At 37.7% G+C, this 18,361-nt stretch overlaps 1 protein-coding gene across 4 annotated transcripts in view; it reads left to right on the top strand.

The window, feature by feature from the left end:
• The window catches only part of ZFAT (zinc finger and AT-hook domain containing), a 145,095-nt gene that overhangs the window by 94,690 nt on the left and 32,044 nt on the right, over window positions 1-18,361 (top strand). For all 4 annotated transcript variants that reach the window (XM_055798403.1, XM_027786479.2, XM_055798402.1 and 1 more), the window contains exons 7-10: window positions 330-562; window positions 9,493-9,580; window positions 13,440-13,589; window positions 15,488-15,661. In XM_055798403.1, coding sequence (XP_055654378.1) covers window positions 330-562; window positions 9,493-9,580; window positions 13,440-13,589; window positions 15,488-15,661 — 645 coding nt within the window. The remainder of the gene's footprint in view (window positions 1-329; window positions 563-9,492; window positions 9,581-13,439; window positions 13,590-15,487; window positions 15,662-18,361) is intronic.

The following is an 18,361-nucleotide window of genomic DNA, read 5'->3' as shown; positions in this document are numbered from 1 at the left end:
TTGATAGACTTTTAGTATACAGTTGCGTTCAGATTCTTTGTATAGAACAGATTTAAAGGACTTTTTCCTTGGGAAAAAGATCATTGATAGGTATTAAAGCTGTCTTTGTTAAGCTGTTTCAGGACATACGACACAGTCTTTTTAGACAAAAGTGGTTTTTGTAAACATATTTTCAGTAATGAAGGGTCTTTAGGACAGGTTTTTATTAAAGACAAAAGGGACAGGATTCAAACAATGTGTTTTGCCCTGAAAGAAAATTGGGTATGTAATGGAATTTTCACTAACAGTTGTTTAGAAATTACTTTCTTCATGTCTGATTTTATTTTCAGGCAAGTTGTTTTGGTACCAAGTGCATTATGACATGCATGTTCGTACGCATACTCGAGAACATTTATATTACTGCTCTCAGTGCAATTATTCTTCCATCACCAAAAACTGCCTTAAGCGTCACGTCATTCAGAAACACAGTAATATTTTGCTGAAATGTCCCACAGAACACTGTGACTACTCTACTCCAGATAAATACAAGCTCCAGGCACATCTTAAAGTTCACACAGAACTGGTAAGTAACAAACAAAATGGTATGTTTGTCTAAATTCAGTGTCATCATAGTTTTTGGAATTGTGTAGCAATATTTGAAGATGTAGGTAAGAGTTCTTTCCGAGCACTCTGCATACTTCTGTGCAGGGAGTACAAGAGTTACAGCAATTAGGTATTTGGTCCCTTTCGTAGTAGTTTCCATTTCCTTTATCCATTTTCTCCCTTAGGTTTTCCCTGTACTGTCAGACTCTTTGGGTTTTGAGAGAGAGAAATGAAGTCTGGTACTTTTGTTACTTCACTTCATTCCATGGACCCGAATTCCCTTCCTTCATAAATAGATGGCTGTGGTGATATGTAAATTATGTTCCTCAATTACTATAAACAGAAGTTTGAAGTTTTTGAAAAGGATTACTTTTTTTTTTGTTTTTCCTAATAGCTCCAACTAGTTGCAGCCCCTGTGTTTGCACATCTGTCATGTTCTGTTCTGGTTAAAAAGCTGAAGACATCATGTTTTAAAGACTCCTGTCCTACTCATTGAGCCTTCCAGCTCTGAATGCCATTGTGTTAAAACCAGGCCTGGTCTATCCTTTCAACCTGCCCTGTTACATGTTTTCTTTGAGACTCTGCAAGGGGCTGCGTGGCTGACTAGAAGCCCTCTTTGGGCAAGGTCCTGCTTTGTGATCTTGCTCTGATCCAACGTTACCACATGAATAACCTTTTGAGGAAAATGTTTTTTGCATCAACCCTGCTTGCATTTGTTTCAAAAGTATGGTTTTGAAAATCTGTTATGGTATTCGGAATGAGAAATATTTTAAAAACTAAGGAATGAGATTTTAATTCTTGTTAAGATGCTCTTTTAGAAATGAAATTATTTACATGCTTTTCTTGGAAGATTAAGAAAAAAACATTTTCTTTCCATCAGTGTTGCCTGGCTTTTTCTTGGTTTTGTTTTTTTTTGTTCTGTTGTTTTGCTTGAGTGGTCCAAACAGGTTAAGCTATTCTCAGAAAAGGTCTGCATACCATGGACTTCTTTTCCTACTGCGTGGCAGGATCCTTTCTGCTTGCAAGGTGTAGTTGATCTGGAACATTCTAGACTTGTGTATACCCAGAGGGGTTATAATGTGCGTACACTCACACAGTGTACGAACACAGGTAAGTTCCTTCTTGTTCCAAACTCACCTCTAGAAAAGGGTGTTTGACAAGTGCCTGCTCTCCCAGCATAATGATTTTAGTCTAGTTTTGACGAGTCTCCTGAAGACATCTGGAGTGCTTAGATGGAACACATTACCTCATATGATTTTATATGAAGGTACCGGTAGGGAATACAGTACAGGTTATGTTTTCTTAACATGTTTGACAAGCATGCTATTTGGAATTAAACTTTCTTGACTGATAATGCCAGAAAACTGGTATGAATGACATCCTTGCAATTTGGGTTTTTAATTATTTATGCAGTAAAATACTTCAAAAGGTGATTTACCTTTCTCCTGAATTTATTTTTATTCTTAGTCCAGCAGAGGAGAAAATACCAGTTGTTTAATTGCAACACTCACTCTTCTGTCCTTTTAAGACCAAGGAAATACACAGATGTGCCTCTCCATTCTGTACACAGCACTTGAGATGGAGGCACGGACTCCTGAATCTGACCAGAAGACCCTTTATTAGTCCAAAACCCACGCTTATATATCCTCATTTGTTGTTCACAACGCAACGTACTAAAATATCATTGGTTAATCAATACTGTTCACACACTTCTTGGCTACATATAATTGGTTAATTACTAAGCTACAAACACACTGAACTTGTTGCATTTTTTTTCTCTCTTCTTTCTTATCTCTGTGAGTTTCATGTTCTCAGCCAGCTGCCGGCGTGGCATCGCGCATCCACTCCGGCCTTGCTTCATATCCCATTTTTCTTCCAGGCGTTCAGCCAACCTTATCTTACTTTCTTTCTTCTTTAGCCTTCAAGGTCCTTCACAGGCATTGTGGCCTCCTGCACTTGCTATAAAGCTCTCTACAAACACTATGGTTTTAGCTGGCATTGTCTTGTAAATAAATCTTATGCAGCCTTGATAGAACACACCATGTATGACAAATTCCTGCTCATCACCTGAGAAAGCAACATCACAACTCACTTAGAGTATTGTGATAAATATCATTGTTACACTTCCTTTTAATAGCAAAATGTGATTTTTGAGTTAGGGGTTTATGTTAATTTTCCCCCAGATGTGGACAATTTCCATGTAGCTACTTAAAAAAGCTGTTACCATACAGTGCCTAGTGGTTTCAGGTCGTCTTCTGTATGCTTTTTGCGAATATTTGCAACAGCTGAAGTAACTTTAAAGGTGTTTGGAACAGAAGAGAACACTTACCTCCTACTCCTCTTAAGTACTCGTCTTTTGTAACTGCAGGACAGCTTTAAAAAAAAAAAAAACAAAACAGAGCCAGTGACACAAAAGGGAATGCTTTTCCCCCCTTTTGTCCCCCAATTCTGTAGATATTTTGAACAGAATCTGAATTTGTTATGAAATGTGCAGAAAGCTCACAATAGACGTTCTTTTAGACTGCTTTTGAATTTATTATGTTCATGATGTTCATCTGATGGCAAAAATCTGAGTAAATGATGTCTGAGGCTACTAAAGAAAAAAAAAAAAGGCTAAAATTAGATACCCTATATCCTTACATAAGTACTGCTTTTCAAGTGTGATGTATGTTCAACAGCTCCCACCAACAGGATCATTTTCATGGTACTAAACCGAACCGAGAAAATGCATTTCATAATTAAAAACACTGTGACAGCGAGATCTTTCAGAGGTATGCTTGCTGGTGCTTACTTTCAAATATATTTGAGTATTTGAATGGCTTGAAAAATTAATGTGTTAGAATTTACTCAGTAACTAATCTTGGCAGTTCTCATATTGGCCTTTGTGCCCACTGCTTGATCTATTTACTTAATGCATACCTCACTGAACAGGAGCACTCATTCCAAAATATAGTACTTTAACAAACTGTGCACAATTACATGTGGGAAGCAACTTTAATGTTGATTTCAGTTTGCAAAATCAGTTCTTAATAAATATTAAAATTAAAGCTTTCCTGGAGATAGGTGATACTAAAATCTCAGTTCAGTTCCTTGTATGGATGCTTATCTTTTGGTACTTTGTTGCTGGCTGCTTTTCAGCTGGATCCCTGTATTATTTGGTGAACAGGATACATGATGGTTATTAAAAAGCAGTTTACTGTTCGCCCTTGTTGCTCAGTGTATGGCCACCGATCATACTTTCTATGTACCATCCAAGTCTTGTGCGGAATTTGGGATTCTCTGTTCCCTGGGGGATGATGATGGGGAATGCGTATGTGCTGCTTCTTGCCTCTGTGTTTGCTACACACTGTTACAGGGAAGATTTCTACTTCTGAAGTCTGGGAATTGAGGCTCAGCTTGATTCAAAACCAGCATTTTCATAGAATCATAGAACGGTTTGGGTTGGAAGGGACCTTAAAGATCATCTCATTCCAACCCCTCTTCCATGGGCAGGGACACCTTCCATTAGCCCAGGTTGCTCCAAGCCCCGTCCAGCCTGGCCTTGAACATTCCAAAATTTTGTGTATATTCTCCAATTTTCAGTACCTGTCTTTTACCTTTAAGGTTTGTGTAGTGGTTTTTGATGATTCTTGGCATTTATGGATCTCTTTAGAAGTTTAAACCACCACACATGTGAATCACATAAATGACATACTATCTAGGAAAGGCATGGGCTGTTTATAATGACTTTTGAATAATTTAGTTATGAATGAGCTAGTGGTAACGTCAGGGACTGGTTGTGGAACTGGACAATGTTGATGTAGGTACCAGTGTTTGTTTACAACCTCCACTGGGTTTTACAGTACTCGGTATGCTAAACAGATAAACATCATGGAGAGGTTTGTCTCTGAAATTATTTTAAATCTATATATGTAATTGATACTGCAAGATAAGCACCTCTGTAAAACTGGAGTTCGGACCCAGAACCATCACTTGCTAACTGGTGCCGATGTCTGCTTTCACGTACATTTCAGGATAGAAACGATTCTTGTCTTTGGAAGGATGCTTAGAAATTTCATAATGCTGCTGACCTTTCAGGTAATAGCCTAGTTATCGCTTTCAGTAGGAAGTGAGATACTTGAGCTCTGATTGCTTATTTCCCCTTCCTGAGGAGTGCTAATTTTCAGGCCATCTCTGGTCTGGCGGTGATACCTTTGCCTCTGGAGCAGTGCCACTACATAGTAGAGAATGCAAGGTACTGGAAAGGAATTAACCAAAAAATCGATGATCTAATGGTCAGGCACTCAGCTGGAAAATGCCTTTTTGTTCTTGGCCCTTGCTTCTGTAATGAATGTCAGCTAGCCATTCATTTTTACTAGTGCTTATTTCACGAAAAAATGCTTAAGTAATGCTGTATGCAGGTGCTTGTCATTTTGTGAGCTGTGATTTCTGCTGCTTGCCAGGCTTTGTAAAAGTCTGTCTAACCATTTGCAAATTTTCCTGTAGCCTCCTTCACGTGTGTGCACAGCCGCCTCCTGGGTATATCAGATCCTTTTAGCTAAGTTGCATTTTAATAGGACATCAGCTTAATTTGGGAATCTTTCTTGAAAATTTTGATTTGAGCATCATTTCTGGACATCTTCACTCATTGGATATGTAACTCAAGGGCCTAATTCTCTTCCCATAGGCATTAGAAATGAAATTTAATTAATTTAATTAATTTATTGATCTGAGCAGATGCAGGAGCAGGCTTTGTTTCTCTGTTCCTCTATGAACTTACACAATCAAATGTTGCGTTAATTGAGTTATGGGAACTTTTGCTGGAAATGCTCTCAGAGTACCAATATTTAAGAGAGCTTAGTTTTCTGCTCATAAAATCATGTCACTACTACTAAAAGGAGTGGAATAGATTGTTGATTTCTAGAACATATTTGTCTAATTCTCTAAACACTTTTTATTATGGCTATGGTCTTAATTGTACACTATCAATGAAATTGATAACAAAGCAGTCAGGAGTTCACACAGTCTCTTTTGAAATTAGTGGCAAAATTGCTGTATAGATCATACAATACATGATCATATGTACTCATGTATTTTCAAATGAGAAGATGCTTGTGTCATAGAGTGTCTCTTTACTGATGAGTGCAGTAGAATAGCTGCTGTTTCTGATGTTTTGCAGTTGAGGTCATAGTATATTTGATTCATTAAGTAAACTTCATGGAATTCTGTTGGTATAAATGCTACATATACAGAGGCTTTTCATTTTTCTTTTCATGACTGTGTACTAACATATACTAGTACACCTGCCCCTTGAATTTTCTTGAAACAGAGGAAAAAAGTTCTCTTCAGAGAGCTATAAATTGGTATATGCGATATAACTGATGCTTTCTTAGCATGATGAGTTTCAATTAATTTATAAATAATTTTAATTAATTTGTATAGAAAGACTTTGTGGTTCCTATGTCAGTGATGTTATTTTATAATGAAACATAGCATAAACAAGAAAATTCTGTGGTACCATTAGACTAATTTTTTTCACTAGGGGTAAGAATATTTATGAACCTAATTAATTCCTGATTCATGGAACATGAACAGTACTTTCAGTCACGGAGCTAACTTTCAGAAGTATTTTAAGTTTCTTATATTTTCTCAAATTGGCTAACGGGGATTTAGCAAGTCTCAGGAAGTGTGGAAGGGACTGTGCTGATTGGACTGTGCAGCTGGTGTCTAACAAAGGTAAATCCAGCTCCCTTGATACTTCACTTCTCTTTGTGTCCTTAAAAAAAAAAAAAAAAAAACCAAAACACCTCAAAGGCATTTAAAAGGCAGGCACTCTGATAAGGCATAGGATAATAACTTTTATTCTAACCAGAGGAAAGCTTGCATGCTGAGAATGTGATGAAGGTATTACTATATCCTCAGCCTGAGTCCTTGAAAGTGCTTCTGTCATCACCCATGGCAAGGGCACTCTGAAGAGCTGGAGCTCTAGTGGGAGAGACCTCTGGGGCTTTGTGTTGTGACCTAGGTGCTATGAAATATTTTGTTTGCAGCAGAGGATTTCTTAAAACTGATTTTGAGAGTGATGGGATTACACTGAAGGACTAGCACTGTCGCACAGCTCTCAGAGCAGCAACAGAAGTACACTTAAACATTCAGAACTAATAATATAAGCTCAAAAAGTCTGTGACACTGGCCTGGAGAAACAACAGTGAAAGGTTTGGCTTCAGCTGGGTGCTTTCTGTGAGAGACGAGCTTGACAGATCCATGTTGAAGGGACTCGGTGCTCAGAAGCACGATCTGTTTGTTACACTACAAAAGATACCCCTCTGGAAGATCATTTACTGCAGAACTTGGTATAGATAACTTTCTAACTCCCTGAAGAAAGCTGTGGGATTAGTTTGTTATTGAAAAATCTTGTTACCGTTGTCATGTGGAAAGATGTGTTCTTGGTGCCCATACTTTCATGTTGCTCTATAGCTCTTGTTGCATTTACTGATGATTTTGATTTTTCCCTCAGGCACAGGCTTGTAGTCTTGGCTTCGTGAAGATTCTTAGCAAGAATGTAAAGTTGTCACAATTACAGTATTTTACTTAAAGTACTGTGTGTGGAGTGGTAGGATTATTTTTTTTTGGCTTATTTAACTTTATGAAACAGCAAGGTGTATTTGTCTTAGTGTTCTGGACACAATGAGAAATAATACGGTGAGTATTAAAGACCAGCAATACCCAACTGTGCATTAAAAGTATACTAATTCTTTATTTATTGTCTATTTTGAAACAGTTATATAGCAAGTTTGAGGAGCAGAGTGAGATCTGTCAACAAATTTCAGCGGGCCCCTCAATATCCCCTAAATGATACTGCACTTATTTTTTCTTACATGTGCCACAACATGAATGTGATCATGCAACCCAGTCTTTGAAAAGGTGCCAACATTGCTATAGAGTTTTATTAGAATTGCTCTACTAATTTTCATTTGAGTAATGTGTTCAGGTGCAAGTCTGAAATCATCATCAGCAGGTTTAGGGATAATAGGTGATAACATTTGAGAGAACCTAATTCCACAAATTAACAGCTTTTTCTCGAGAAGATCTTGCTCACGGAGCATTGTAGACTCCTTGAATTTCTTCTTCCAAAAACCAGCTACTATTCTCTGCTGTTCCTGCTTCACTTGAGATTCTCAGGACTCAAGATGGTGACTGCCCCAACTCCATCAGAGCAAGATACTGTCCTTGCTTTACTCAGGGTGGTAATCCTTTAGAAGCTTCTATACCCAGCCCCTGGTATAAGTATTCTCACAGGAGCAAATGACCTTCTAACAGCGCAGGCAGAACTCTCCTCATGCCATTGCCATATCAATGGTGATGAAAGCTTCATATCCCCTATCCTACTGTCATAAAATTATTTATTGCTACTTCTGGTTTTAACTTGTAGGTACTTCAACATAGGAATTTCTTTCTCAGAGGTAAATGAGACAATGCAAATACCTGCATCTTATTCCAAAACCTATTTGCCATGAAAATGCTTTAATTTTTCCTTTTCTTTTAATTGAGGTGTCCATTTATAGATGTATAACTGCAGCATACAGACAATAATAGCCTCCTTGTACATTTTTCCTCGCTATTCAGAGATGCTGGTTGGTCTCAGGTCAGAAACTGGTAAAGTCTAGGATCCTTATTCTCCTGTTACATCCAAATTTCTCTTTCATAACAAAATTTCATACATACATACATAACAAATTTCCCTTTCATAACAAAAAAAAAAAAAAAAAAAAAGAGGAGGTCTATCTCTTTGATACAGTAATCTTCCTTTCATGCTCTTCAGGAAGTTTTCTGTCCTGAAATAGCTAGTGAAATATCTGTTCTGTAGCTTCAGCTCACCTTTTGACAGTGATCTCTTGGTAATTTGGTAGGGACACATCTCCCACCAGGTAACGTGTTATCTGGCTATCTGCCTAGTTGTCAGGACTGACTAGACTTCACTCCATCTGTTGTTTTGATAATCTCTTCATGTGTTAATCTGGTCAGTGCAGAGGTGACTAGATGATGCACGCATTTGATTGAGCATCCAGTCTGTTGTGTCAGCAGGTGCTTCTGGAAAGAAAAACTTCTTCAATTTAGATAATAAGCAGCAAAGATTGTTTTGAATAGGGTAATTTAACACTTAATGGAGAAAAATCCTACATTTTTTATGTGGAGTTTGACGTGTTTGTAAAAACATTGAAATTACAATTACACTTAAATTGTTTATAGGAAGAAGTTGAATCAAAACTCTCCAGTTCAACTTGTTTAATGGTGCTAAATGTTTTATAATATCAGTGCCACTGATAAAAGCCAGAGCAGTCTGTAAGTTGTTTTTTTTTAAAAAAAAAAAAATTAGAATAATACTTTATTGGTAATATATAAAGTGCTGGATATTTATAAAGTAGTTAGAAATGCAGACACTGAATAAGTCATGGTGTCTGTCATTGTTGACTCTTCTGCTCATTTTCAGGCCATTTTATAAATACACATATGGTAGATATCTTCAGAATAATGAGAACTGATCCTTAGGTTTCAGAAGGGTGGACTTGTGAAAGAAATGGGAAAACCCTGAATATTACTGCTTATATCAAATGTATTCTCTTCTGTTATGTGACTTGATCTTTCGCTTCTTGATTGTCTAAAGTCAGTCAAGATAATGCTTACATTTATTGTGCATATTCTCATGTGCTATAACTTGGAGCCCTTCATTTGTGAAGATTAATAATATGTTTACAATACTTTAATGTTTTTCCTGCACTTATTTCACTATAAATATCTTCATTTTTTCCTTAAAAACTGAACCTTCTATTATAACTTTGTTGAGAACCATGTATTACTGAATAATGACTGCAGTGGTTACACCACTGGACTGATAATGCAATCTCTCTCTTTCTTTCTTTCTCCCTTAAGGATAAGAAGAGTTATTCCTGTCCTGTGTGTGAGAAGTCATTTTCTGAAGATCGACTTATAAAATCTCACATCAAGACAAATCACCCTGGTAAGAAAAAATCAAGGAAAATTTCTCAGTCTGTTGGATTAAATGGCTAAAGATTTAGAGCGAGCAGTGTAATGTGATTACATTGCACAGAAAGAGCCGAGTCTATGTCTAATTTAACTGGTTTAGAGTAAGAATTGTATTGGGTCTGCAGATTTTAGAATTTAGAGTGAGAAAAGTCATTCTTCCAGCTTGTGTGTTGTGGAGTATATCAGGTAATTGCGCTAAGAAATCTATCTTCATCTGGCAGAGAACTCAATTCCAAAGGAGGACCCAAGTGAATTAAAATTAAGCATTGGGAAGTTTGGAACTAGTCATACAGACAGACATCCTGTAACAGCCCATGAGACATAAAAATCCTGTTGGCCATCCATAAAGTGACAGAAACGCAATTATTGCACGTTATTTTGTCTGTCGGTGATTGACATGAATTCAGAGGTCGCTGAGCTGCCTTTGTGCGCGCTCATTAGTGCGTGGCTGGGCTTCACCTCCAGGGCCCGCTGGGCTCGGTGGCCCGGCTCTTCGGGGAACCAGCTGTGATGTGCTGTGCCCAGGGTGAAGCCGGAGCTGACAAGCCGGGCTGGGCCCAAGCTAACCACAGTCCAACCCCGGGTCATACTGTGCATTCCAGTGCCCTGATTTATCCCTGCAAGCACAACAGGAGGTGCCTGCGGGGAGCCGGTGTGCTGTGCCTGAGTGAACAATCCTTTCCCAAATGCTCAGGTGGCCGGTGCGGGGCCTGGTCTAAGCCTGGCTGATGTGCACTCGGCAGAGCCGCGTTGCTGTGTCTGTACTTTCCTCTGGCGTTACGTGCGATAGGAAGGCCCGCTGCTGCTGTGGGTGCGGGAGGGCTGACTGCATCGGCCAGCAGACTGTAATTAACTCGTCTAGCGTGGCACTTCTCACCCGACTTAATTTGATATTAAGAAAGAAAATACCGGCCATGCTCAAACTGAGTTTGGGGAAGAAAAAATCCAATTAAAATGAGGTAACTTTTCTTGCCTTTGTCAGAAATGCAACATACCAGGTAAAGCAGTAGTTTCTTATGCTCCTACTGCCACTAGGTAGTGCTAGACCCGTGTTTTAAACAATTTCCTTCCCTTTAATTTCCGACTAGCTCCCAGTTTAGTTCTTTAGTGACCAAACCTCTTTATTTGCAGAGCACTCTACAACAGTGTGGTTGGAGGGCTTGTCATACATCAGGGGACATGTCTGATGCAGCAAATTGAGATGAGGAAAGGCTTCTGTGCTATACTGTAGTCGGGAGTTATGTCACCCAGTGAGCATAGAAATGGATTCTCAAGAGCTGTGCCTATAAAGCCTTTGTGCTGTCTCAGCCAGGGAGTATAGGAGGCCTCCCTAAATAATGCGATCTGTAAACGAGCAGCGCCTTACGTACTGCATCCTTACAAGTTGCCATTGGTCTGCACTGGTCCGTTGTCTGCTGAATTGTTCCTGTGTGCTGTGTCTGGGGTCCAGGAGTGCCAGCTAACTGGAGCCCTGACGTGCTGAGCTCATGCTTTTGAACGATACTTTGGAACAATTCGTTTGGTATCTGAATCCCTTTAAAAGTATAGTGTACATTTTTTTTTGATCCAGGAAAGTGGGTTCTTTTTAACTCTGGGTTATAATAGTGGTAAGGTTAAAAAAGAAAATCTGCACAGCCTATTATTTTGTGTCCTCATTTTTAATTCATGTAGCGCAGGCAAATAGAACTTAGAAGCAAAATACCAGATTTATTATATATATCTCCATGGTACTAAAGAAATGCTACATCTGATATGCCTATGCAGTAGTTATGCAACAACACTGTTGTAGTATATGGAGAATTAATGCACAAATCTTTTTCCTGTGCATGCTGCTCTTGTAATCAGGAGGAAATCCTTTATTCGTACAACATACTTAATTACAAGCCAAATGAATGTGAGGGGTCTGATGGTATAAACGATCAAGTACCGCAGTGAAATGAGTGCAATTGTTTTTAAAAATGTAAATGGAAAAGAGTAAAGATGAGAGGAAAAATGAATACTGTTAAAAGGAATTGAATTTTAAAACCACATATCAAAAATTAATTTAAACTGAAATCCTTTCATATTTATCATTAAAATGCTATTTCTGGGGCTCCTCTCTCCTTCATTTCTTAGTATCATTTAGCATGACTCCTCTCTTGTCTCTTCCATTTCATCAACTAGAAAGTATGAAATAAAACAGTACTTTTTTCCTCTTCTAGGTGTGCAGAGAATAGGAGTTGAATTCTGGTCCCATGAATATAGTGGGACAAAAATTTCTGTGGACTTTGGCAGAGCAGTATTTCAAACCAAAGAGATAAGAGAGCTTGGCTTTATTGCCAGGTGACTTCGGTACTCATCAGTGAAGGGTCTCGTATTCTGGTTCCAGCTCTCAGAATTATCTACCTATTCATCCATTGTCTTGATTTAATATGATATTTGTTAATAGTCCTGAGACATGAGAGGCATCAGCTTTAATAGATCCCTACTGAGCAGACATACTAGCCTGCAGTCACGAATGAAGGATATAAGCCATAGAAGGCAGATGCAGGTTCAGACTTTTTTTCTTTTTTGGGGTCCTTTAGAACATATCTATGCTCAGTTCATGGGCTTTTATGTTTCCCTTTTGAAGTTGGATTCCTTGTTCATACGAGTTCAGGCAGGATTTTTGATTCCACTCTGGGACTTATCATCACGAGACTAGGTATAACAGTTCATATTTGGTAAAAATCTAAGTTTAGACTGTAACTTTAAAATTTTACAAGATTTTGAGCATAATAAGTCACCAGCTTTCATACTTAATGTTTAGATTGCATGAGTGCTGTATTTTCATTTGAGTCAAGTGACAGCATTTTATTACTGTGAAATGCATTGAGTAATTGGATTTATTTTTTTTAAAGCATTTGACAATGTTTTCATTATGTGTGTTTGGGACATTTTAATTTAAACTTCATTATTTTGAGCTTTTTCACTGTGACAACTAAGATATTTGATCATATGAAGGAAAAACGTAGAAAGCTGAACATGTTTAGCCTGAATAATCAAAGGCTGGGAGAGGAAGTTTAATTGCTGTCTTCAGCTACCTAGTAAGAGATTAAAAAGAAGACAGAGCCAGAATCTTCTTGGAACTGTACAGTGAAGGGACATGAGTTGAAGCAAGGAGATTCAGATTAGAAACTAGGCAACTAACTTTGACTCCTAAGGTCATCAAACACTTGAATGGGCCAAGAGAGGTGGTAGAATTGCCATCCTGTTCAGAACAGGACTGGATATGACCTGAAGCAACTTGATGTAACTTTGTGTTGAAACTCCAAAGTTGGCCCTTCTTGGTGTGGGTGACCTTAGAGGTCCCTTCCAGTCACTTTTGTTCTGTGAGTCTGTTTTTTTCCTTTAACATTTCTGATTATCAGGCATTCTCATTATTACAGCTGTGGCTGACATGAATTGTCTTCAGATCCTTGACATCTGGCAATCTGGGGTGAAATCCTGAATAAAATCTTTTGAAAATAATTGATAGAAAAAGCGCCAAATAAGCATATTGGGAAAATTCATAGTGGGAAAATTATTTCTAAGCCTGTGACACGCCCAAGATTTTTTATATTTAAAATATCTTTTCTTAATCAGGCAGTGGGGACACTGAGTACACAGGTCAGGAGAGAGAGCACAGAACATCCTAGAAGCCCTAAAGGAAAAAAGGTCCTTATGTTCTTTGCTCAGGTCTTACCTGAGTGGCAGTAGGGGAAGCAGAGCTTTGAAAAAGTTGGAGTGAATCAGGATCTCGCTCTTCAATATTACTTACAAAACAAATTCCCTCATGTCCTTCTGGTTTTTATTACCTTTTACATTTCTCTCAGAGGTTTCAATGACTACTATTTCTGAGATTCTTGGCAGAAGAGTTCAGCTGAAAGGACTTATTGGAAAACGAGCTGTGAAATGTCCCTACTGTGATTTTTATTTTATGAAGAATGGATCAGACCTTCAACGTCATATTTGGGCTCATGAAGGTAAAACTCTGCTTTTAAGCTTCTGGGCATATAGTCAGTCTCATATTCCATACAAGTGTTGCTGACAAAAAAAGGAATTCAAATTTATTGCTATACCTGAATCAAAAACTTTAAGCCACAGTGAAGGTTGAATAATTAGTTTAATAGATTCTGGATCACAGATGGAACTGAATACATGGATAGACAGCCTAAATGTTTTATAAAATTTATAAGTTTCTCATTGAGGTTTTTTCCAAAAGTCATTCATAAACCTTCTGTAAAGTATTCTATAATAAATAGCATAAGGAGGAGTGAATTAAATATGTGCTCAGTCTCTTAAATCAAATAATTTCCTGTATCTTCTAATGAATAACTGCTGCTCCTTTTACATTTGTCCAGAAATACTTGGTCTGGAAATCTATTAGTAAAACAATTGAAATCCAGTTGCTTTAATGTATACATATAAATTCTGTGTGTATTTTAATTAAATCGTGCGGAGCGTGGCAGCTAGCTGCCACAGACATAAGCAGTAACAAAACCCCCATAAGATAATGCTGATCATATCTGTGTCTTTTCAGGGAGGAGTTCCAGAAATACGGCAACACACAGGTTAAAACTCCCTTGAACTTAAAATCTATGCCCAGTAAAATCTTGTGTCTACCTATTCTGTCTATTTTTATGACAGGTGGAAGACCACCCGTATTCTCTTTAGTCAGTTAATGATCTATGGAGCAAATTTTCTATGATGATTGAGCATGGTTTTGGACTCTTTAGCCATCCCTCTGCCTAAAGGGGATGATGGGATTTGGTACACGCAGGCTGATATTTTGGTTCCAAAGTGTGCCCATGCAAATATGCTCGTACTGCCTATTTGTTTGAATGCTTTAACTATGAGCTTACCTGCATGTGCACTACAGCAGTGGTCCTCTGCACCAGCCTTTACTCCATTAAGGAGTTTTTAATGCAGAATCGTAGGCTTACAGCAATTACTTGTGTATTCCATAGATACAGTTTGTTTATTCTGCCAGAAGAGCTTGGGACCCGTTTCATCTAACTGGCAGGAGAAAGAGGTGAATAGAAATTTATTCCCAAATCAAAGTGTGCAATCAAGTCTGCTTAAAGTAGGCTGTAATTCCTCATGCTTGTAAATGTAGTCTTAAGGTCATGAATATCAATCTAAAACTGCCAGAGCCTCATGAAACTGTTGAACTACTCTGACAGTTCATATTTATTCAACTTTTCTTTGAAGGATTTACTTTGTTCTTGTAGACCTTCTGCTAGATGGCATACTGTGTATCTCTCTATTACATGCTTTGGACTGTTTGAGAGAAGTGAAATTGTAAGTGCTTACTGAGGTGGGGGGAAAAGTACTACTGTGTGAGCCATTAGCAAATCTGACACTAATTAACAATAAAACACAGTTTTGCACATTTAGCTTCTGCTTACATATTAACTACCTAATGAACCAGTCCTCCTTGAAACAGGTTTCTTCATTCTTTATTGCAGTAAGTAGAGAATGATAGTTATCTGAAGACTTTTAGAGGGAGATTTGGTATGTACACCAGCTCCGCATCAACTTACATAGTCTGGATTCTACTTTTAAATGAAGGATGGACACACCAAGACCAAAATGCTAGTTTTTGCTTGGTTAAACTAAGTACCTGGCTTCAATAGGGAAGTATTTAATTCTAAAAGAACCCTCCTTTCTCTTAGTAAGTTAAATGATGCTGTCAAGAGCTTGCTATCATTTACGTAGAAGCTATAGGTGAAATTTCTTAGATGTAGATATGCAAATTTTAAAATGTTGACCTTGTTATCCATGTTGCTTTCATGATCTGAAATTTCTTTCAAGCAAATGTCTGCCCTCTCATTTTAAAAGTACAGCTTGTTTGTTTCATAGTATATTTTTTTATTTTTAGGTGTCAAACCCTTCAAATGTTCTCTCTGTGAGTATGCCACTCGCAGCAAAAGTAACTTGAAAGCCCATATGAATCGTCACAGCACAGAGAAAACGCACCTTTGTGATATGTGTGGGAAAAAGTTCAAATCAAAAGGCACTTTGAAGAGCCATAAACTCCTTCACACTGCTGATGGTAAGTGCATGTTTATTAAATTCAAGTTTATTTTAGGGCTATAAATACTGGCTGTACTATAAGACCTTATTAACAAGCATTTTTCAGTTGAACACTAAGAGCTACTTAAAAATTTTGTTTATTCCCAAGAGACACTGTTGATGAAATAATTCAAAACTTCTGCAAAATGAAGTTCTGTGAAAGACAGCTGTTTCTGGAATACTTGATTTTTCTGAAATTTTACGTTGGCTTTATATCCCTTTGTATTCTTACAGAGATTTGTTATTCTCAATAGAAATTCAAAAATACAGATAGTTCCATGGTTAAAGTCCCTTACTGCTTTATTCTCTGGGAATATCGTTGGGAGTTGCTGAATTCAGTAGCCCAGTGGAGGCCAAGGCTGCTGCAGCTCTGTGTCTGCAGGGCTGGTCAGCCAGGGGCAAGCCTGAGCCTGTATTCTCTATAGGCACACACGCAGCACATGCATTTGCTCCATACTTTTAATATTTCTGTGATGATAACAGAAAGAAGCGAAATGCAAATCCAGAAAATTTTATATCATTACTTCAACAATGCTTTATTCCTCTGTGATTATCAAATGGAAGTAAATGATGTAGCAGGGTAAGTTGTACAGACCTTCATTATGACTTAGTAGCTTGATCTTTGTTACTCGTGCAACCTTGTGGAACATCATTCAGCTCTTTATTGACCATTTCATTTCAGTTCTTTTTGGAAAAATACGGGTATTAATTAGCATTATCCTTTCACAGAAAGCACACAATGCTCTGTAACATCTTTATAGTATATGTGATGTTTTTCTATCAGAGGTATTTATTTTTATGTATGCTTGTATCTGTATGTATAAGTGAAAGACATGAACCCTTTAGATTGATATGGTACATATTATAGGAAGTATGTAGTTACTGGAGTATTACCAGTTAGTAGATCACTCATTATCCAGAAAGTACTTTCCAATATTTTGAACTATCTTGGCCAATAACAAGCAGGTGTTGTACACACTTCTAAACTTAATATGCAAGAATCAAGATTTTACTTACCAAATGCAATCCTCAGCTGATTCCTGGCTGAGAGAAGGAGTAAGTTGTATTTGAATTAAAAGGAGATTGGTGCGTGATTAGAATATAAAGAAAAAAGAGGTGTCTTTTTAGGGTGCTGTAAAAAAAAACCCTGCATAGTGTTTAATTTCAAAACCTTTCTGTTTTGTTTTCACCATCTGTTACGTCCAAATAGCGAAATTCAGCAACAGAAGTTGAATTTTTTTTACCTGCGAGCTGGTTCTTATTTCTTGAAAAAAACGTATCTGTGTGTAGGTAATTACTGCAGTTCAGCAGAGGCTGCTTTGAAATTTGGCACTGTTAAGAATAACACAGTAGTTGTGCAAGAACTAGCTTTGTCTGGGTTTAATTTAAAGGTGTGAAGTTAGTTTGAAACATTTAATTGCATGCAAGAAACCATATTCTCTTACCAGGCTGAAACCTGGACTCTAGAGGCAATGTTATTACCAGGAGCCTTTTTTATCTGGCTTCAGACTGTCATCATCTTCTGCAATAACCGAGGTGACTGCATGTTCCTTTTTGATGCACCTCCTTTGTTGACTGATACAAATAAATCCAAAACTTACGGTCTTTTGCCTTGCTTTAAAACTTCCAGAAGCATTCCAGGAAATTCCCCATACCTTTGGAAAACACATTTTTCCATTGGCTCCGTAAGAAACAGAACCTCACTCTCTGTGGAGTCTTAAGTAATTCTCCTCACTAAGTCCACCCCAGTAAACTCTTCATGCATTTCAAACACTTGTGGAAAAAAAAGGTAACATTTGCCACCAGGAATGCAGCACATGATTTGTCAGGGGACTTTCAGCCTCTTGAATGCTGACAGTTTCTCTTTGCCCAGTGTCCCTTTCTATAGTGACAGCGCTTCAAAAGTTCTTACTGGTGCACATCTAGTGTGCTTTCACAAATAAATGAATTTGAAAGATGTTTTGCTGTTTATGATGCTTGCCTTCCTGACTTACGAATCCAGGCAATTTTTTTTCAAATATCAGCCCTGCAAGGTCAATTTAACCAGTGGAATATAAAGTAGTTTTCTGTCTGCTTTATTTTTCTCCAGAAAACAGACTTCTTATGACTGGCATGATAGAAAAATATTCGGTAACCCAGGCTTATTAGTGTTTGTGATTAGAAATAAAACAGAAAGCCTGGTTTTCATTATTTTAATTAGATATCAGAAATTGTCTTAAGGTTTTTCTTAGCTGTGTTTTATGGAAACTTTCACACTCAGTATAAAATGCCTGTAACTTTTTTGAGCAAGATCCAGAATCTAAAGAAACCTGATCTTTTCAGGAAAAAAAATGTATTGTACTTCTCCATCCTTCCTTCTGGTTCTTTTGTTTTTGGAGTAAGTTGTTAGCTTATAGTTATTCCATGTCAGTCAAATACAGTTTGCTAGCCATGGGCATTTAATGCAGGAATGAAGTCTTTGTGTGTTTAATGCACCTTGTCATTCGGCTGGAGGTAGCAGGACTGATGGAATCTTAAAAGACGAAATATGGAGAGGGGGAGTATGAAACCCAGAGAATAAAAGAAAGGGAATTGTGTTATTTTAAATCATAAGGAAAAAAAATATTTGGGAGAGAGAACGCTTTGAAGTGAAAATGTGTTTGAATCATAACAGTTCAGTACTTGGGACAGAAGTAAATAG

This window comes from Falco peregrinus, chromosome 3, assembly GCF_023634155.1.
Source record: "Falco peregrinus isolate bFalPer1 chromosome 3, bFalPer1.pri, whole genome shotgun sequence".
NCBI classification, from domain to species: domain Eukaryota; kingdom Metazoa; phylum Chordata; class Aves; order Falconiformes; family Falconidae; genus Falco; species Falco peregrinus.
This window is presented reverse-complemented; position numbering and strand designations above follow the sequence as displayed.